Source organism: Nipponia nippon, unplaced genomic scaffold (genome assembly GCF_047370975.1).
Source record: "Nipponia nippon isolate SJK-2023a ecotype South Korea unplaced genomic scaffold, ASM4737097v1 scaffold_25, whole genome shotgun sequence".
Lineage (NCBI taxonomy): Eukaryota > Metazoa > Chordata > Aves > Pelecaniformes > Threskiornithidae > Nipponia > Nipponia nippon.
The window spans coordinates 7,449,816-7,470,331 of NW_028262342.1; the positions used below are offsets into that span (position 1 = coordinate 7,449,816).

Sequence of the window (20,516 nt, forward strand, 5' to 3'; positions counted from 1 at the left end):
AAAATTATTTAAAAGTCCCTTAAAATAGAGTTTTGGGTCATTTCTGTGCTTTATGCATGCAGGCAGGCATGGGGGTATGCATTGAGCAGTGCTAATAGAGAACTTCCCCCCCTTGCCCAGTAAACCCACACTGTCCCAGTGTGTCCCATGCCACTGATTCCCCGTTGAACCGACTCTCCATGCCTTGCAGACCGGCAGTGCGGGGGGGAGCTGGGTGAGTACACGGGCTACATCGAGTCCCCCAACTACCCGGGGAATTACCCCGCCAACGTCGAGTGCACCTGGAACATCAACCCGCCACCCAAGCGCAAGATCCTCATCGTGGTGCCAGAGATCTTCCTCCCCTCCGAGGACGAGTGTGGCGACGTCTTGGTCATGCGGAAAAACTGTAGGTAACCAAGCGCACCGTGGTGTTCACGGGAGAAGCTGGGGAGGAAAAGGCTGGGGTTTGGCAGAGCTGCCTTGTGCAAAGGGGTAAAGCCATGTCCCCGTGTGGCAGGAGGGGGTTTTTGGGAATTGGGTGAGCAGGGGGATCGGCATCACCCTGCCACCGCGGTGTCTTGCAGGATCAGAGGGGTGTACATGGGCTAAGTGTGGGCTGGATTGCACACCTGGGTCTCAGCACTTCTTTTTTCGGGTAAAAATCCCTGTTTGGAGCAAGGAAGGAATAACAACATCCCCGGTATATAACATGAGGGTTGGGGGGTGCTCATCCTCACCAAACATGGACAATCCCCATCCCTGATGCCCCCTTTCACCCTGAGCATTTAAGGACAGTAAAGCTGGGGGTGGCTCTGCAGATGTGCATCTGGCATCACGTGTCCCCTTGCCATTCTGGGCAGCCTCCCCATCCTCTATCACCACCTACGAGACGTGCCAGACCTATGAGAGGCCCATTGCCTTCACTGCCCGCTCTCGGAAACTGTGGATCAACTTCAAAACCAGTGAAGCCAACAGCGCCCGGGGCTTCCAGATCCCCTATGTCACCTATGATGGTGAGTGCGGGGGGATGCCATCCTGGCATACCGGTGACTCCCTGCCTGCTTTGGTACCCAGGTCACCTCCAATTCACACCTCCCAAGTATTTGGGGGGAGCAGACTCAGGGATAGGGACCAGAGGTTCAGGGACAAGTGACGGCTCATGCCCTGACTGTGTTTTTCGGCTGGGTGTTGCAGAGGACTACGAGCAGCTGGTGGAGGACATTGTGCGGGACGGCAGGCTCTACGCCTCTGAAAACCACCAGGAGATCCTCAAGGTAAGCATGTCCCCACCGGGTCCTCGCTGCCCAGGGCTCCGGGGGATGCTGGCACGCAGGAGCATCCTTCCCTTGGGGTGTGCCCCCATGCCCTCCCTGTGCTCGTGGCTTCAGTTCGGAGCCGCCACAGTGGGAGCACAGGGTGGGATGGTGACCCCCCGCCTCCGGCTTGGTTTCCCCGCAGGACAAGAAGCTCATCAAAGCTTTCTTCGATGTGCTGGCACACCCCCAGAACTACTTCAAATACACGGAGAAACACAAGGAGATGCTGCCCCGCTCCTTCATCAAACTCCTCCGCTCCAAAGTCTCCAGCTTCCTCCGGCCTTACAAATAGCCCCCCGCGCCCACGCTGCCCCTGGGCCACCCTGCAGCCAAGGAAAACCTCTTCTTCCTTCCTTCTCTTTTCCGATTTTCTCCTTCCTCTGCTCGGCTCCGTCAGGACCTCCACTTCTCACCCTGCAGATGTCCCCCCATGATTTCTCCGGTGCTCCCTGCAGAGCCATGCCCCTGGCTGGGGGGGGATGCTCTGCTCTCATCCAGCTGCTGGCAAAGCCACTCCTTTCTTCTGAAGCAGCTTCTTCATTTTAGGAAATGGAAGCACTGGTCCTTTCGCCAACCTCTGTCCTCCCTTTCGTTTCCTTTACACCAGGTCTGTCCTCGTTCCCCAGTGCCACTGGCAGCCCGGGACATCGGGGGGGTCGTCATCCTTCCAGCCCATGGGGCTGGCACCGGCTGCAGCCCCACTGAGCTCTTTTGCAGAGGATGGCAAGAAGGTAATGCCTTATTTGTTGCAGCACGTGGGTCGTGGGTATTGGTATCGCTTTGCAGAAATCGGGGGAAAAGAATTTTTAAAAAACATACTTGATTAAAAAGAAAATTTAAAGGAGAGATCAGCAAAGCATGCCAGAAAACGGCAACCATGGTGGCTCCGGTGGCCGTCCTGCCAGAGAGCCGCACTGGCGCTGGGAGGAAGGCACAGCCAAGCCACGTTCCCGGAGAACAATGTCTGGCTGCACGGGCGAAACAGGGAGCAAAGGAGAAAGACTTTCAGCCGGGTTCGTTTTTTTTTTATTTTCCCCCCATCCCAGAACACTTGTGCCAAGAAACCAGACTTTCTTACAAGCTCTGCCAAAGAGTAACTCGGAAAAGCAAGCTTTGTGAAGAGCAGGAGTAAATGTTCGTGCACTAGGATATCCTCCTTTCTACCTTTTTCATATGTATTAAGTGCAATCATTTGAGTCTTTATATTATTTAGAGGGAAGTGTTTTTTTTCTACTAGAAACGACAATATTTATACCTGCCTGAGAAATGAGAATGTGCGTTTGTAAAAAAAAAAAACAAAAACAAAAAAAAAACCAAAAAACCAAACCACCCACCCAAAGCAAACCCAGCCCTGGGCTGCCGCTGACTGGCAGGATGCCGTTTTCAGGCCTTGCAACTTTTTCTGCTGCATTTGTCCCTGATAAAAACCCCCTGTTCGGGGGGGAGATGGTGCCTCTCCTGCTCGGCGTGTGATGGGGTGAGTTTTTGCAGGGGGTTTGAGGCATCTCGGTCCGTCCACAGAGGAGACGGAGTGGCTGTATGCTTTTGGGCTGATCCTCCACGGTTTGTGGGTAGTTCAAGCAGCATTGCAAGGAGGATGCAAAACTTGGCCCCATCACCTGCTTGTCGCAAACCATTTTGCTTCCCTGCAAGGGCTCAGGGATGAGCCAAGGCCCAGGGGAGAGCGAGGACAGGTCCTGAGGGCCACACTGGGAGGAGAGGGGAGCTGCCCTTCCGCTCAGCCCCGAAATCTTTCCCCCAGGCATGGAGATCCCTGGAGGGAGAGTCACGCCTCCCTAGCTCTGGCGAAGCTTTGTGCTTCCAAGTCCCTCCACGTGCTTTTGGCTCCATCCCTCTCCACGTGTTCATCCTGCCAGGATGCTCTGGGAGCCCCCAGGGAGCAGGGTGCAGATCCTGGGGGGACCCCATCCTGCCTTCCCCCAGCTTCGCAGACAGGCACAGCTGGGGACGATGGCCAGGTAGATGTCACTGTTGGGTTTGTCCCCCAGCATCTTCATGTGGCCAGAGAGGACCCCTGGGGACAGGAGACAGCTGCCACCAGTCACCCCTCTTCCTCCTCCGTTCCAGTCCTGCAACCAGCTCTCTGTTGCCTCCCTGCACCTTCATCCCCATCTTCATCCTCTCAGACCTGGAGCTGCCAGGACTAAATGTGGTCAACTTGCCTACAGCTTTCCTGTTGGCACTTCCCCTCCCGTCCCCTCTTGTCTCTTGCTGTCCCCTCGACCACATCTGGAGCAAGCCCTGCTCTTAATGAACAATTATTTATCGCTCTGCATGGCCCGCCGGGTCAGTCCTTGCCAAAACCAGGAGGCAGCTCCTCGCCCGTGTTTTCCCTCCTCAATCCATGCTGCTCCAGCACCCTGAGAGCTTCTTCTGGGCTCTATTAGGGGCTGTGGGCTGGGTGAGCGCTGGCAAAGGGGGCTGAGGTTTGTCCCCAGGATGCGTTGGTTGGAAAAGTCTGTCCTGATTCATCCCAGCTGTGGATTTACGCCTCCTGCCGCCCAGCTCCCAGCCTGTTTGGAAGCTCAACATCTGTGGGTTGAGCTGTTTGTCACTTGGTTGGTGTCTGAAAGCAGCTGCTTTGATGCACAAAAGCTGTTGTAGACATTTGGAGAGGGGTTTTTTATTGCTCTGGGACAGTCGCAGCGGAGCAGTGACCGTTGAAAGGGTCTTTCATATTTAGGAAAAAAAAAAAAAGGACAGCAAAAATAAAAACAAACCAGGAATGACTAACCCCACTGCGGTGGCCCCGGTGCGATGCAGCCACTCGTGCTTGCAGGGGAGTTTAGTAATTCTCTGTGATTTAATGGTGGGGTTGCTGTTGCTCTGACCTCGCTGGGACTGGGGCTTCCGGAGCCTCGGGGTGCCCTGGTTGCCACCATTGCCACTGCACTGACCACCTCCGCTCCCCTAAAGCAGTTTTGGAAGGGCGAGCTGGGCAGTACGTCCTCCTGTAATGGCCAAAGCCACCCGGTAACATCTCCTCCTGCTTCTTTCACCAAATATCTCAAACAACCGCCCCCCAAAAGCCCCCAGGCCACCGGAACCACCCCACTGCAGTTCAGTCCCTCTCTTCACCCACACCCACCACCCAGAAAAGGTTTGAAAGGCTGAAAACAGCATCATCAGCCACCTCGGATGTATTGAATGTTTCGACGCAGTGAACATAAATAAGGGTTGTTGGGTTTTTTTTGTTTTTTTCATGTTGGAATATTTATATCTGCCTTTTGCAGCGGGCCACGACTTACCATCTCCAGCAAAAATGATTAATGAGAAAGATGTAGTTCATGAAGTTATTTGCACTTGATTAAAAGAAAAAAAAGTATCTGAACTTTGCAAAAAGAAATGTTTGCATTTTGTATTGTCTTTTTTTAATTATTAAATGGAATTTCTTGGTGTTGTGTTGATCTTTCAAAAACTGGCTCTGAAACTTATTTTAAAGGTTTCTAACAGCAGGATCCAAAGCTATTTTCATTGTTTTGTTCCCTCAGATGCTAAGACAAGCTCTTTTCAAGGACATAGGGGTTTTTTTTGTCCCCCAGAAGCTTAAATCCTACGCACTTCTGTAAGTTCACCAGTCATTACACAATCTGTTTATTTATATACATTAATTAGATGCAACATATCTGATTTTTAGCCTAGAACATGGAGTTGGACAGAGACTAGCTCAGAGGGGATAGAAAAGAGACTTTACCTTGGCCCCAACCCTCTCGCTGAGCTGCAGCTCCCACATCCTCCCCCATTACCCTGGATCCTGTGGGTAATTGGGGCCAGCTGAAAGACACCCATCAGGTCCTCATGAGCTGCTGCTGGGCAGGGTCCCCTGGCCCCCGTCATTGGTTACCACAGGGGCAGCAGAAGCCTGTAAATGTGAGTGCCCCCCAGAGGAGGGGGCTGCTGGGACAGGGCAGAGCCCCCCAGGCAGGGCAGCTGCAGGCGACCACAGCACAAGGTAAGGGTCTCTACTGGGGGCGAGCTAGGGGATCTTGGACGTTGGCTGAGCAGTTCTAGCTGCACTGCAGGCCCTCAGCTGTGGAGAACACCTCTGTTTTGCTTGTTGGGGATGGGAGTGGAGCCATTCCCTCTCCCCACCCTGCTCTGAATACAGGATGAGGCTCCTTCCCTCAAAAGCTCTGATATTCCACTTGAATTTATGTCCCTATCAGCTCAACACAGCATTTCTTGCTACGATGAAGTGAGCAACTCTTCAGCAAACCCTTCCCAACAAGTTCTGGAGAAACATGACCAAACACGCAGCTGCAGGTGTCCTAAAAGTTTATTGCTGCCCAATTAGTACAGGCGCTGGGGCTTCCCCATGGTGCTCTTGATATACAAAGCACGCACGTTCTGCCAGTTCTTCTTCAGCAAGGACACCAGAAAGTTGATGGCCAGGTGGATGTTGTAGACGAGTTCATCTTCTGTCATTTTCACATGACCGACAGCCACAGCCAGACAGAGCACCTGGGGGACACGGACACCAGGGTCACTCATGCAGGTAGAGGTTTTGCAGGGAAATGAAGGATTACAGCTAAGTGACTGACAAAACAGCCTAGGGCTGATTGAAACTCATCAGGGTATCAAATTATCTCATGCTCTGTCAGCTGGATGTGACTTCTCCAGCTTATCCATGGGTGTTTCCACAGAGCTTGTTATATTTGGCATGTGGCACCCATGAACATGTCTGGTAGCATCTGGATGCCATCTCTGAACAACAGCTTGCTTCCTCAGAGTGCAGAGGTGACTTACAGAAGGCAGCAAGCACCGATGCCTCCCAGAGATGGGGAAACCAGTAAGGACGTCTAACGTGCCGTGCTGGAGCAGGAGCAGACCTCTGGTTTAACTCCGCTCCCACACCCTGCTCATCAGGCGGCGTCAGCATGTGCCCTGCAAACTGCTAACCCGGCACAGCACAGATGATTAACTCCAAACTTCACTGCTAAGTGTGGCGCCAGCTTCACTTTTTGTTTTGGGCACCAGCCCTTTCTTTCTGCACATAAGACACAGAAAGGCCAAGCCTCTGTCTGCCAGCCTCACCGAGAAGCTTGTAAGTCCATGTTCCCCACAGGCTGAAGACAAAAGAATTTACGAGCGAGCTGACAGGCGGAGTGTCAGGACATCATTAGCTCAGTTACTTAAAATGCTCCAGCATTTCCAAACTATCGCATTTGCTGTGTCCTCCCAGTTGTGTCCCCAGGCCCAGATCAGCTGGAGTCCAAGGATGCACCTCAGCTAGCAGAGCTGTTAATTCTCAATAATACCCATGAGTCACATTTAGACTGCTGACACAAGATTAAAATGCCTGAACAGGGTTATTTTGGTTTTAGGGAGTCAGCTTGCCTTGACATCTCTTGACAGCAAGAGCAGATATCTGCAGAGCTGCTCCAAAGTTCACTTGCAGAGTCAAGTCCCAGACTTGCCTCTGGAAAAGCACTGCTGCGTGCACAGACCCACGGGGGCATGCCTGGCCCATGGGCCCCACCCTGCAAGTGTCACCCACTTACTGTAAGAAGCATTAATTATGACTGATTGTGCTCAGCATTGAAACATCAAGATCATCTCCTAATCATTTGCTCTAAGATTTTTTTAACGACAGATAAATTATTCCTTTCCAGCTAGCAGCTGAATGCTCCCGGGACTTGTCTCCCTTCGCTGCAGGAGAGCACTGGATGCTTCTCACTGGCTGCTGTTTTAGGAAGACACTCGAGGGACACCTACAGCCCAGACCAGAGATCGCAGCCACATACAAGTGACCACCCACCACAAATAATCCTTATGTATGTAGCTGCCTGGGAGAGAAAAAGCCCTGCTTTACCTTCTTCATCTGAAATTTGATGGTAGATTTGACCTCATCAACCTTGGCCACCAGGTTCTCATTGTGAGTGAGGAGAGAAGGGAATTTGCCGGCTTTGTTCAGACCTGGACCCAGGATTCGAGGAATCTGCTTGATCAAGGACTCAGAAGCCAGGAAGGCATCATACTTCTTGGCTGTGAGGAGAGAACCACCGTAGGTAAGGACAGACTCTCAGCTCCTACACCAAGCTTGAAACTAACAGCTCAGCCCAGGCCGTGCTGCTCCATTTCCCTCACATGTGCACCTCCACATTCCCAGAGTCCTGACTAGCTGAACCTAAGCACTTTTTACTAATATTATATTAGAAATTACTCCCGTCACACCAGCCAAGCCTGCCAGCACTGAGCTTCACATGCTGACAGCAGTCCCACGCTCTTACTGTACGTAGTTCATTTCCCTGAAGCATTTGTTGAGCCACAGGTGACTAACGCTGAACTCTGAGCTCTACCAGCTCTGAGCTCTACTGCAGCCTGTGCACATGTGGATGGACTGATCTATCACACACCTCAGAGAGGCTTAGCTAGCGACCGTGGTATCCTATATAATTTCCTAATTGCATAGGGTTCCATGGCTAATTATGGATTGAGTGGGAATTTTTTCTTGTCTACCTAAGATATGTATCAAAATGACTTTGAATTTGCAGGGAGGGAAGGATTTTCTCTCTTACCAAGCAAAAACAAGCAAATTTCCTTCTCTTCATTTAAGTACTGCAGGACTAAATCAAACTTTTGCCTCCAGCTTTACTCGGCTTTTGCTGCACTCCAGCTCCCTGACCAGGCAAGTGAACACCAGCTAATGATGAAACTTTCAGGAAGACAGGAACAATTTTCCTGTATCCCTTCCTTCCGGAGGAGGGCAATCAATCTCACTCCTGGAGAGCTGACCTGTCAGACTTTCTGCACTCCTAACAGGTTGTTGGCTCTTCTGGGTAGTTTCTAGACAGATTTCTGTACTTCAGGCTGACTCTGGTCAATTTTCTATTCCCATGACATGGAAATCATAGAATCATTAAGGTTGGAAAAAGCCCTTAAGATCATCAAGTCCAACCATTAACCTATCACTTCCAAGTGCACCACTAAACCATGTCCTCATGTGAGCACAGGAAAAACCGTCCCACTTACCCATCCCCTCCCAACTTAACCAGGGTACTCAGAGCCCGATCCACACCACCACTCACCCAGCTTCTTCACCAGCTTCTTGTTTTTGTTGAGTTTCTTCAGTGCTTCTATGTCCATGTGAGGGATGTCAACTGCTTTGGCCTCATCGCAGTGCTGCTGGTCCCCCAGCAAGCAGACTGAGAACTTGGGTCGTGGAGTTGACTTCAGCCTGGGGACAGAAGGTCCGAATTACTATGAACCACCAGCGCCACACACACTTCCATGGGAGCCATCATGAAGATACCTTACCACAGCACCTGGGAATCTTCCTCCACAGCTTCTAACCTGCCTTCTCCAGCAGGCCGGTGGGGACAGCACAGGGGCCTCCCACACCTCCCCTCATGTTTTAAGACCCAGGGTAGGGGTCCGTCCAGCCACACCCACTTAGCTGGGGCGGTCTGAACTACCCGAGCAGTTCAGTGCTGCGTCCTCCTGCCGTGGCAGCCAGCCTGCCCCGGGGCAGGGCCCAGTGGCGGGGGGTGCGCAGGCTGAAGGCTGGGTGGGAGCAAGAGGATGCCGAACCTGACGGTGCCGGAGAACCTCTTGTCTTTCTGCGGATCGTAGTTCTTCAGGCTGATCTGCAGCTCCACCGTCTCCACAAATCTGAGGGAGGGGAGAGAAAAGCGGCGCAGGTGAGGGCCCAGCCGGGTTGGAGGGGAGCGAGACCCCGGCCGAGCGCCGGGGCCTGTGACGCGCGCGGTCCTGCCACGGCGCCGGGCTCTTACTTGCGCTTCTTGGTCCTGCTGCCCTGCAGCACCTCCTTCACCGCCTCGTACAGGGTGTCGCGGGAGACCTTGCTGCTGCGGGGGGGGAAGACAAGGCGGGCTCAGGGCTGACCCTGCCTGGGCCTCCTGCAGGCCGCGGGGACCGGGGACAAGGCCCCTGAGCCCACCGTGGCCCACCCGCGCTCCCGCTCGACCGCCCCCCGCCATCGGCCCCCGCTGCCCGCACCCCGTCAATAGTCCGGACCGGCCCGCGGCCGCCCGCCGGGCGCGGATGGCGGCGGATGGCGCGGCGGGCCAACACCCACCTCATGGCGGCGGCTGCCCAGGACCGAAGGGGCGGGGCTTTTCCATGCGAGCTATAAATAGGGGTGCATCTCGCGAGACTCGGCCGCGCGGCGAGGCGCCATGCTGACAGCGGCAGAGTGTGTGGCACGGCGTGACCGCCATGTTGGGAGTGGCGGAGCCTGGCACAGTATGGCCGCCACCACGCTGGGAGCGGTGGAGCGTCGTGCTGGAGGGCCGTACCGGCTTCCCCAGCTCTGGGCTCCCCTCAGCGGGCAGTTCCCTGTCTGCATCTCCTTCGCTGTTAAATGAATGGCTGTAGTCTCTTTGCCTCCTGTCTCAGGCTACCAGGCCAGGAGCTCCTCCATCGCTTCGCAGTGCATCCCGGGAGCCCCGGCCTCCCCTCAGCAGCCACCGGAAAGGAGACGGGCCGCAGCCCCTACCCGAGGAGCTCCCGGGGCACAACGCCTTGCTGCTGGGACAGGTTCCCCCTCTTGGGCTTCAGTGCTATAAAACCGCCTCATGAGGTTTACGCAGGTAGGCCCGCGCCGAAGGCCGGCACGGTCCCAGAGGGCAAGCTGTGCCCGTGGGCCTCAGTGTTGGCACCGCGCATGCGCTGCCAGGTTGCGCGCACGCCCATTGGCTGCCCAGCGGGTTCGGCCTTCCCAAACCGGCCCTGCCCGCCCATCCCCGGGGGGCGGCGCCCCGGAACCTGGGTGGCGGGCTGCGGCAGGCTGGGGCGCGGCGCTGAGTGCTGTCGCTGGGCGGGTTGCGGGGCGGGGCGAGCAGAGGCCGGGCCCCGGTGCATGGCGGTCAGGCGGTGGACTCGGCCCCGTCGGGTTTCCTCAGGTCGGTGCCAGTGGTGGTGGGGGAGGCCTGAGGGGAGGGGGGAGATGGCGGCCGAGGGGCAGCCGGGCCCCGGCGAGCTGCTGCCGCCGCCGCCGCCACCCCCCTGGCCAACACCACGGGGCGGGAGGAGCCACCATGTCCCCGCCACTCCCGGGGCACCTGAGCCTGCCCCGCCCCGCCGCTCGCCTCAGGCCTCGCCATGGCGCCAGGCCCTGCCCTGCCCTGTCCCCAGCCCGCCTTGACGGGGGAGGCACGTCCCCTGTCACCGCCTGGGTGGCTTTACACCGCAGCCTACACCTGGCTTTCCTCAGGCAGCGCCTGCCCCATCCCTTCCAGGAGGTGGCACCCCCTCCAGCAGCACTGACATCTGTTTGCGTGGCAGCCATGGCAGGTCAAAAGGGGCCTCGATTCCCCAGCGATCCTGCTGGGACGGGGTCTTCTCTGGGAAACGAGCTGCGATGCCTCTCAGGAGGTGTCAGCCCTAAAAGCAGGCAGAATCTGCTGCAGCTGGAGAGGAGCTGTCTGTCGGGTGTAGGGAGCGCTTGGGTTAGAGGGCACTAAGCGTGGCACAAAGCCTGGCTGCACCCTTGGGTGCTGCAGTGACAGACAGAGCAGTCAGGCTTGTTCCTGGAAATCAAAATGATAAAATATTAGGCTATCTCAGAGATTACTGATGAAGAATCCACTGCAGCTGCTTTTAAAAATAATCTATCAGCAGAGTGCCTCTTTAGCAAAGTGTTCTCATGGGGCTGTGGGTGTTCTAACATCATCTGCTCATAGCCTGAAATTCCGTTCCTCAGAAGGCTGGGAATTAGACAGGAAAGGGAGGAGAGAATGAGGATGCTTCCAGGGACGAAGCTCATCATCCTGCCCCTGTCTCTTGCAGTACAGGACACCCTCAGCCTGTAGTTTCAGACTTCAAAGTACTCAGAAACCTTTTCTGCAGATCGTTTGGAGGATGGGAAGGGCTTGAATGTGGCATTTACACTATCTCTAAAAAGCGTCTGTCAATTCACTGGCTTGACAAGCTTTATCTTGTATTTGTGGAATAGGTTGTTAGCCCTGCCTGCCATTGGTATGGGAAGGGTGCATCTTTTGTCCAGTTTAATCCTTTGGAATCTCCAGAATAGTTTGTCATTCAAGCCTTTCTTAATGTGCAAAAGTGAGTATACATGTGTTGGGAGAAAATAAAATTTGAATTGTCCTTTTTATTTAAGGCTTGCAACAAAGAAAACAACTCACTGTTCCACAAACCTCTTGCTCTGGGTCCCGGTGCTCTCTGCGAGCACGCTGAGCAAAGTGAAATTCATGTCTGAGGACCAGTCATTGGGGCAGGATGGAGAGCTTGGGCTTGCAAGCGGTGACCCTTAGTGATGGGACGACAGCCTACATTCAGCAGGCTGTCAAAGGTAAGAGTTCCTTTGGGCTGCGAAGTCTGAAGTCTCTTGATTGACCCTGCGAAATTAAAGTCAGAGTTATCAAAAGTGTCTTCATGGCACACGAACTGTCATAGATCTTGTATGGTCTCTTTGTACAGAAAGCTAGCAACTATCTGTTAGATTTGCGCAGAAGAGCGACGCAGCAGAAATAAAACATGCCTCTGGTGTGGAAATAAAGCTTTGGAGATGGGAGAGCTGTTGCTGTAGAAAATGAAGGTTCTGTTCAGACTAGAATGAGCCCTGTTCTCTCCAGGGTTACTGGGGAAACAGAGTTCACACTATGGCCTGCAGGACTCTATTCAATCAAAACTTCCCCTGAAGCTAAGCAGGATGTTTTACTTCACTGAGATGCATAGAACTTGGTTCATAGTAGTGCTTTTCTCACTCAGAGGGGTGCTGAGCTCAGCATTGGTTAACTGAAGCAATATCAGTGCCAAATTCAACACCTGCCCTTATTTTGGTGTTAGTGAGGTGCTGCTTCTTTCACCACTCACTGTTCCTGAGAAAAGGAACACGCTGTTTCCCAGCCTGCAGAACAGGATGGTTGAGTTGCGAGGTTTCATGTCCTGGGGACTGCTCTCTTGCTTTCTTTCTGTGTGAACTCACTGCAAGTTTATTACATGTGTGGAGTTGGACTATCTTGAAAACCACTAGGTTTTGTGACCCCCACAAACATTGTGCACCAGATGAAAGCAACCTGGATTCCTCATTGTCAAGTGGGACAGAACAATGTCCTCTCTGCATCAAATAATTTGGTAACTAAAACATTATTATAGGGTTACTCAAGAGTTACACTATTTTAAGGGTCCAATCTTCACAATACATCAAGGGTAGCAACACTTTAGGTCCCTTTAGGCCCTGTAATTTTTTTCCAAGAGTTGATCCTCTACCAAAGTAGAAGAAAATAAATCTTCAGGCCCCTGCTGATGCCGTTAAAAGCTCCTAGTTGAATTTTTCTCCAGCACAAGTGTAATTGCTTTCTACTTTAGATCCAAAACACTTAGCACACATCATTCTTTCTGCTTCTTCGCTTACAGGGCTGTGAAGGGCAGCTTGTAAACAAGTGATGACTGAGGTTCTTTGTCTTGCATCCTCCTGCTTAGGAAAGGGAGGCTCCAGCATTTCTGGGAAGTGCCTCTATGGCTATTCAGGGGAAAGCTTGATAAATAACAGCTTATAAGTAACAGTTTTGCTGTCTTCTCTGGGACTGGTTTCCTTGAGAAGATGCAGCAAAGGGGACAGCTTGTGGGACCAGAAAGACTGGACTCTGCAGGCAGCGCTGATGCCAATTTTTTAACTGTTTCAGGTGAAAAACTGATCGAAGGGCAAGTCATTGAACTTGAAGATGGGACCACAGCTTATATCCATCAGGTGACAGTTCAGAAAGGTGAGGACCATAAATTCACCTTTTTCTTTTTAGAAGGACATTGTAGATGTAACTGCAATTGTCTGTGTGCCAACAATCGGGTTCCTCTCTAGCTTTAAGAAGTCCATATAGGTGTAGGGTTTTTTTTTCTTGACCATGGTTTTGAGGCTGAATGAGCAAGGACATAGAACATGTGATTTCCTGCAAAGTTTTTAGCAGTCTGACAAGAAGGTAAATTTGCTGGTCGTGTAAGCAAATGTTTAAGTGTTGTTTCACCTGTGGGCACTCTCACAGTTGTCAGTCTCATAGATTGCAAGTCTACAAGCAAGGCCAGTAAGCTGCGTGCTGTGTTTGTGCCAACTACAGAGCCCAAATAAAGTTTGTTTCATGTGGGAGCAGTTGGACAGGAATTTCCTCTGAACTGTGAGATAATTTATTACTTCTGGAATATGTGTTTGGGGGGGAGGGTGGAGATTGTTGGAAGCAATGCTACCTTGGTCATTGACCCATCAGCCAATGTCACCTCTGAAATGAGGTGACAGTAATTAATCTGAGAGGTGATGGGAATTAATTTCATGTGGCAAGCACCAGAGTGGCATATAGGAATCCTCCCCAGCCACCATAAAGTGTAAAAGGGCAGGTAGAAAGAACTTCGTTGCTCTGGGCAGTCCTCCCAAGCTCCTTGTATGCCACCTCCCTTTTCTGTTCTCAAAAGGTTGCTTGAAACCCACCGTGTCTTCCAATAAGGTGTGTGGATTTTTTCTTTTCTTTTAGAGTCTGTGGCTTTTGAAGATGGTCAACCAGTAGAGTTGGAAGATGGTAGTATGGCCTACATACATGACACAGCTAAAGGTAAAGTGTGTTCCCCGTTCTTCCCTTGGCAGCTGGAGTAGAAGCTGCTAAGTGTCACAGATTTCCAAGGCTGTAGGTGGCCCAGGGAGATGAAAGAGTGCCTCTCACTCAGCCGCTCTTTTACATTTGATTTTATTGGTTTCCTCTTGCAGAAAGTTATGACCCCAGCACCTTTGAGGCCGTCCAGCTGGAGGATGCTGCCTACATACATCGTCCTGTCATCATGCCACCTGGCAGCACCATCCTGGAAGTGCAGGCAGAAACTGGGCTAGAGGAGTTGGCTGGAGAGAATGAAGATGATGCCTTCGATGTTGAGACCATTAATGCATTAAAGCAGTATGCCAGTAAGGTGAGGACTCAATGCTTATTTCATGGTCTGCCAGCAGCACTGAGGGGCTGGTGTAATAGTCCACGTTTGGCCTGGGGTTTAAGTGTCCTCCCTTCATTAGTGCTTCTGTATATTTGTTTTTCAGCAATGTCAGCTTTGAGAAGAGAAACTGAACAGGGCTTCTGTGAGAGTGCCACCACTGACAGGTGGCTCACAGTTAAGGACTTAGAACGGGTCAGTTTCCTGCTGGACCCCCTAGCTAGTTCCTACAGAGTGCTGGGCCTAACACCCTTAACATGCTGCAGGCACAGATTTGGGAAGAGCAGAGAGCTGCTGTGATACAGCTTGGATTTTTTTTCTTGCTTTATATGTCCCTCCTTGAAAGTGTTTTCTTTCTGTTTGCTAGGTTTCTCATAATGCCACCTGGATATGATATTCTCTTCCACAGGTGATTCAGGCAGCAGATCAAGACTAACTTTTTACATGTCAGGCTAAGTTATGGCCACTGTTCCCCATGTTGACAAAGGCCTCAAAACCCAAAATAGTTTCAGATCCTAATGTGTCGTCACTGCAGTGCTCCATATGAATGTTTTGGGTGCTGCCATTTTCTCCCATCTTCATGGTGTTGTATGAGAAGGGGCTACCAGGAGTGTGCTGATATAGTGCTCAGCTGGGCAGCATTAAGATTTGCTGATGGAGATCTTTCTGCTGTGGTAGGACCAGCCTCCCCTAGCTCTTTGGAGAAGAGTGGGGTGGCACTGCTGATATGAATGCCTTCCTGCTTCGGTTGCTCACTTGCTCCACACTGTACAGGGAGGTTTGAACAGTACTCGTGCCTCTTTGCTTGTAGGTGTCTGACGAGGAAGAGGAAGGAGTGACAGACACCTGCCATATGAAAAGTGAGGATTCCAGCAACGTCCCTTCCCAGGTCTAAATTTTTCAGTGATGCATTTCTGAAACTAGGCTGAACTCCTCTTGATGCAGAGTGCTCTGCCAGCTAGTAATTAAAAAAAGCTTTGTGGCTTCTCTGCAAGGTTAGCAAATATATTAGCTGCAAGTTTTACAAATGAGCTAAGTGAAGCCCAGAGAGGTGAGTTATGTGTCCGAGAACACCCAGTGAGCTGGGAGGTGGGAATGGGAAATGCTGGTTCTTAGACCCCTGCCCTGTCACCTGGGTTTTACCATATGTGCGCAAGCTGTGTTTGTACGAACGTGTTTTTGTGAGGATAACTGAAGGACTGCATATGTATGGCAAGGAGGGAAATTATTTGTGTGGGCTTTGCGAAGCCTGCTGTAGTGGCTCACTGAATTAAATTCCATACGTCTCTCGGCAGGATTTGCAGGAGGAGGAAGTGCACAGCAATGAGAAGGGACAGCAGGCTGGCAGTAGAGCTTTCCGTTGTGGGTACAAAGGCTGTGGCCGCTTCTATACCACCGCCCACCATCTAAAGGTAAAGCAGGTAACATGCAGTCACGCAGTGCGCAGACCAGACGTGTCCCCGTGTTGTAGTGCGAGATCAGAATGCTGCTATACAAAAGGCTGAGTTGTGTGCTTGGCTCCCCAAGAGATCCAGATGTGTTAATTGGCCAAGGTGAAATCCAACAGAGAACTTCAGATTCTCTCCACCAGCTAGATTTCTCCACACTGTTTTCCTTCCTCCTTGTCTTGGACCTCATTTTAGGGACCTGTTCTTTCTTTTCCAGGTGCATGAATGTGCTCACACAGGTGACCGGCCATATATGTGCATCTTCCCAAGCTGTGGGAAAGCATTTGCTACAGGTAACAATTTCTCTTTTGAGCAAATTTTGTTTTCCCTCCAGTCCAAACCACTCTTTGAGTATCAGCCCTGGCTTTTTTCCAGCAGAGCACAATGAGCATAGCTTTTAAAGCCTTCTGAGAAGGAATTGCAGCATAGGAGACTTCCTGGGACTTTATGGACAGATTAAAGGAGTCATAGGAAGAAGCTGAGTTGGTGGTGTTGTGAGGCTGTTTGGATATTTCTTCCCCTTCAGCTTTGCAGACACAGGACAGACATTCAGAAATGCATGAACTGAGAGGTGGTACACCACTTGCCCTATTATTTCCTTCTTGTTATAAAATTTAATTGTAGTTTCTTTCCTGGACAGGGTACAGGCTGAAGAGCCACGTGAGAACGCATACCGGTGAGAAACCATACAAGTGTCCAGAAGATGTGTGTAGCAAAGCCTTCAAAACCTCTGGGGATCTACAGAAACACATCCGGACACACACCGGTGAGCAGTACAGGAGAAGAACTGAGCTCCCCATTGAAAGGGTCTCCAAGATAAAGTATTGCTTCAGCCTTTGTCCAGGACATGCCTTTTTGTATCTTGGGTGAAGCAAGGCAGAACTGAAGTTGTCTTCAGAGAGTAGATGGGTGGTAGTAGTAGTGCTAGGGATTCTCAACTCAGTTCCGAACAGCAGAGCAAAAGGGGTAGGGATGCCAGTGTTGGTAGAGGAAATGTGCCAGCAATTGGGTCTGATCTGAGGTCTCGTTGGTGTAATACTGTGGAGGAGTGAAGGGATACAGGTGTCCAGGGCATTCCAGGTAGCTGCGTTGTAGCAGGACTCTCATCCACGTTACTCTGTCAATGCAGGTGAGCGTCCCTTCAAGTGCCCCTTTGTGGACTGCGGCCGCTCTTTCACCACATCCAACATCCTCAAGGTTCACATCCGAACACACACAGGTGAGAGACCGTACATGTGTCCAGAGCCCAACTGCGGAAGGGGCTTCACCAGTGCCACCAATTACAAGAACCACATGAGAATCCACACAGGTAAGAGGACGAGATGGTGAAATGCAGACAGCTCCTCTCCAGTCAGTTGGCTGCACTGACAGCTTGTGGCAGCAGGGAAATCTGTGGGACTGAAATGGTGCTTTCCAGGCCAGGCATTGCAGGGGTAGATCTGGGAGTGGCCAGTGAGTTAAAGGAAATAGGAATTGCTTTATTGGGCTGATTATTGTTCCACCTGTTCAGTGCTCTGTCTCCAGCTCTTCCCTCTTGATGGGAAATCCCTTCCCATAGCATGAGGAGGGTGAGTGGGTTAAGCTCTGCTCTGTGGCCTCTGCCCTAGGAGAGAAGCCCTACATGTGCACTGTGCCAGGCTGTGGAAAGCGCTTCACAGAGTACTCCAGCCTCTACAAGCACCACGTGGTCCACACGCACTGCAAGCCGTATGCCTGCAATAGTTGTGGGAAGACCTACCGCCAGACCTCCACGCTGGCCATGCACAAGCGCAGCAGCCACGGCGAGCTGGAGGCCACGGAGGAGAGTGAACAGGCCCTCTATGAACAGCAGCAGCTGGAGGGTGAGCAACCACTCTGCCATCACCTGTGGCTTGGGTCAGGCCTTGCAGCAATGGGGAGAGAGATGACAGCCTGCAGCCGCTCCCCTCTCTCACACCCAAGTCTGTGCTGTGGCCTCCTGCCTCCCCCATCAAACCGAGATATGTGTCACAGACAAGAAAAAAGGGCTCCCCATGGTCCTCGCTGTACGTCACCAGCTGGGAATGCACTCCGGCCCATTCTGTAGTACAGGGAGAGGTAAAGAGCCTTCTTCCCAGGCCAGTACTTGGCTGTTGTCATCATGACCTTGTGCTCTTCTGTGCTGGCCCTTCAGGCAACAGGCAGGTCCCGGGGTCAGGTGTGTGCTTTCATGCTCTGATGAGTGCTTCTCTCACCCCTTTTGCTCTTCCCCTTCCCTGACTCAGCTGCTGCTGCTGACAGAGGCTCCCCCCTGAAGAGCCAGCATATTGCTTTCCTGTCAGAGATGGAGGAAGAGGAAGATGATGATGATATGCCTACACAGGTCTCACTTATGTCTCAGGATGGGACAGAGCAGGTATGGACACGGACAGCCTCGGGAATGTTGGGGACAACAGTTAACTGAGTAAGATTCTGCCTCTACCCAGCCTTGGTGTTCTCTTTAAGGCTTTTTTCAGCATAAAACAGACCCTGGGGCTTCTTGGGCTCTGTCTGTCATGAGGGCTCCCTCCTTACAGCCTTACCCCACTGCTGCCGTCTTGACGTGGAGGGTAAAGAATGGGCCTCTGGTCCCCAACTCGCCTTCTTGCTGTATGGGGTCTTGCAGGTGTTTGCCCAGGCTTGCATGCAGCGTCCGGCAGCCCTCATCTTCTGGACAGCTGTTGAGAGGCAGCTCCCAATCTCTGCTGACACAGGCTGGATTTGAAGGTTGTTTTTTCATCGTTTGTATACGGCAATGCTTTTCTTGTACTTCCTTCCACCAGCTGCCCGTGTGCTGACTGGGAAAAACTCCCTTCTGTGGCATGGGGCAAAGGAAACAGCTGCTACGAGTAACACTTGTTTCCTTTTAGTCTGAGATGCTCCCTGCTGCAGCAGTGCACAAGCTGTCCCTTCAAAGCCTGGAGAGAAGATGCTAAATGGGAAGGGGAGGTGTGGTAGAAGGGGGAGGGCTGGAGACCTGAGGTCTGTGAATTCTCTATGAGTTCTGTCCATGACCCTGGGCAAAGTCCTTGGAGCTCTCTGTGCCCTAGGTTGTGCATGCAGAGGAGGAGAGACTATTTCATCCTTACTGAGACCTTTGTGTTGCTAAACTCAGGAGTTGCATAAGGCTTCCTGAGAAGCCATCCTGGCTGAGAGCATCTGCTGTTATCCTGCCCAGGTCAGTTTGTCACAGGAAGACCTGCAGGCCCTGGGCAGTGCAGTCAGCATGGTGACGCAGAGCGGTGCCCTCCCCATGCCCGAGGAAGAGCTGGTGGGTGGTGACACACACACCATGACTGTGGCCAGTACGGATGGCACTGAGACACAGCCAGTACAGACAAAACTGGGACCTTCCCTTTTCCTTGCAGAGAAACAGCCTGCTAGAAAGGAATTGCATTTTCTTTTAAAACACAATTGTTTATCTCAACTTTCCTTAGGTTACCTTAGTCTCTTCTGGGGCAGTCATGTCTGAAGAATCAGCCATCACATCCCTCAGTCATCAGCAGGTGGCATTGCTGGCTACAGCCAATGGCACCCACATCGCAGTGCAGGTACTGTACAGCTCCTGCCACGTTCCCCTTCATTCCCCCATCCACCCACTGGCTTCAGCACTTACCTTCTTGCTCTGCTGCACCTCCTCTTGCCCAGGGTGCTTGCTCCTTAATTCCCAGATGCCCTGCGTGTAGAGGAGAGCAGGGACATGCTCCTTGGATTGCAGAACGTTCCTTTGTAAACAGCCTTTCCCCATTGTAGCTGTGTCTCTCTGCCCTGCCGCCTTCTTCCTGTGTCACCCACTGCCAATCCCTTGTACTTCTGTTCTGCTGGGGGCTGCCCTGACCGAGCCCACACCTCCTGAGCCCAACTTTTGGGAAGACAGCATTATCTCTCTCCCTTTCCTCCACTAGTTAGAAGAGCAGCAGAGCCTGGAGGAAGCCATCAGCATGGCCGCAGCAGCAATCCAGCATGAACCTCTAACACTTGACACAGCCGTGTCTGAGAATGGGTGCTGAGACCCTGCAGAGCCTCCCGGGCAGGGAGAGCAGGCAGCCCGAGCCTGTTCTCCACAGATGCGTCGGGAGCTGCAGGAACTGGGCCAGCTGGCACACAGAAGTGTGGTACACAAGCGAGGGAAGGTGTCTGAGACCAGTGGCCAGCGTGTTCCCCACGCAGGTGGTGAGAGCTGATGCCAGCAGCGTTGGGCTACTGGAGTGGCTCTTGTCTCTAAGGAGGGATGTCAAAGATACTTGGCTGCTGCCTTCTGGAGGCTCTGCTGTCTTCCTGGGCTCTGAGCAGCAACTTTCCTGCTCCTTGCCTTGGGCACTGACTCCCTTTGTCTGGAGGAGATGGCAGGTTGTCTCCTAGTATTTATTTCTTCATGGTTAAGATTTCTAAGACCTGCCAGTCTTCTGCAGTAGAGGTGGAGCCACAGAGATTTCAGCAGTCTCTGGGAGTGCAGAATATTTTTGGAGAGGCACTTCCTGCCCTCTCCCTTTAGGAATGGTCCAAAAGCTCACCTTTCCTGTCCACCCCTCCAGGTAAGGGACAAGTGGGCAGCATATGCACAGAAGCAATAAAGCCCCATCAAAGCAAGCCCAGGCTGTCCTGGGCTCGGTGTCTGGAGTGGTGACCAGTTCCTGACACTGGAGTGAGCGCTCGGGCTGGCTCCGACAGTGATTCTCCCATCTCTTTATCACACTGCTCTCAAGCAGACTTCTCGGCAGATAGTGCTGTGGAGCAGAGCAAGGTGCTCCCTCCACTGAAACCAAACAGCACTTGTTGGGGGCTGAGCTAGAATTGGATGTAAATACTGAGTTGAAATAAAAACAAATTAAAAATGTTCTTTTTAAAAAAAAAAAAAAAAAGC

General features: G+C 52.2%; 3 protein-coding genes across 12 annotated transcripts in view; 2 read left to right on the forward strand and 1 right to left on the reverse strand.

The window, feature by feature from the left end:
• The window catches only part of SCUBE3 (signal peptide, CUB domain and EGF like domain containing 3), a 38,785-nt gene extending 34,043 nt beyond the window's left edge, over positions 1-4,742 (forward strand). For 2 of the 3 annotated variants that reach the window (XM_087762313.1, XM_087762314.1), the window contains 4 exons: positions 191-388; positions 843-995; positions 1,177-1,256; positions 1,441-4,742. In XM_087762313.1, coding sequence (XP_087618439.1) covers positions 191-388; positions 843-995; positions 1,177-1,256; positions 1,441-1,590 — 581 coding nt within the window. In that variant the 3' untranslated portion in view covers positions 1,591-4,742. The remainder of the gene's footprint in view (positions 1-190; positions 389-842; positions 996-1,176; positions 1,257-1,440) is intronic. The other variant, XR_015705756.1, reaches the window with a different exon arrangement.
• Positions 4,743-5,577: 835 nt separating this feature from the next.
• Positions 5,578-9,438, reverse strand: RPL10A (ribosomal protein L10a). The gene is made up of 6 exons (XM_087761776.1): positions 9,358-9,438; positions 9,053-9,127; positions 8,850-8,930; positions 8,348-8,496; positions 7,132-7,304; positions 5,578-5,780 (listed from the first exon to the last, which is right to left on the reverse strand). The coding sequence occupies exons 1-6, from the start codon at positions 9,360-9,362 to the stop codon at positions 5,610-5,612; spliced, it is 654 nt and encodes a 217-aa protein (XP_087617902.1). The 5' UTR covers positions 9,363-9,438; the 3' UTR covers positions 5,578-5,609.
• A 10-nt stretch (positions 9,439-9,448) lies between these two features.
• On the forward strand, positions 9,449-20,487 carry ZNF76 (zinc finger protein 76). Of its 8 annotated transcripts, XM_087761775.1 has the most exons (15): positions 9,733-9,871; positions 11,401-11,592; positions 12,929-13,009; positions 13,763-13,840; positions 13,993-14,189; positions 15,019-15,096; positions 15,503-15,619; positions 15,873-15,948; positions 16,296-16,421; positions 16,785-16,964; positions 17,263-17,496; positions 17,899-18,029; positions 18,831-18,923; positions 19,090-19,203; positions 19,558-20,486. In XM_087761775.1, the coding sequence occupies exons 2-15, from the start codon at positions 11,520-11,522 to the stop codon at positions 19,660-19,662; spliced, it is 1,683 nt and encodes a 560-aa protein (XP_087617901.1). In that variant the 5' UTR covers positions 9,733-9,871; positions 11,401-11,519; the 3' UTR covers positions 19,663-20,486. The 8 variants fall into 8 exon arrangements, 6 of the variants coding, with proteins under 6 accessions (XP_087617896.1, XP_087617897.1, XP_087617901.1 ...); XR_015705664.1 differs by lacking the exons at positions 11,401-11,592; positions 18,831-18,923 and adding an exon at positions 18,279-18,379 and having other exon boundaries at positions 9,449-9,871; positions 19,558-19,581; XM_087761772.1 differs by lacking the exon at positions 18,831-18,923 and having other exon boundaries at positions 19,558-20,482.
• The last annotated feature ends 29 nt before the right edge of the window (positions 20,488-20,516 follow it).

Excerpts from the sequence above, each read along its gene's own strand:
- ZNF76 (XM_087761770.1), top strand. The coding sequence starts at position 9,643 with ATGAATGGCTGTAGTCTCTTTGCCTCCTGTCTCAGGCTACCAGGCCAG. Across the intron at positions 18,030-19,089 it reads CTCAGGATGGGACAGAGCAG|GTTACCTTAGTCTCTTCTGG; the intron begins GTATGGACACGG and ends AACTTTCCTTAG. Across the intron at positions 19,204-19,557 it reads GCACCCACATCGCAGTGCAG|TTAGAAGAGCAGCAGAGCCT; the intron begins GTACTGTACAGC and ends TTCCTCCACTAG.
- RPL10A (XM_087761776.1), bottom strand. Across the intron at positions 8,931-9,052 it reads AGCAGGACCAAGAAGCGCAA|ATTTGTGGAGACGGTGGAGC; the intron begins GTAAGAGCCCGG and ends CCCCTCCCTCAG. Across the intron at positions 8,497-8,849 it reads AGGTTCTCCGGCACCGTCAG|GCTGAAGTCAACTCCACGAC; the intron begins GTTCGGCATCCT and ends TTCTGTCCCCAG.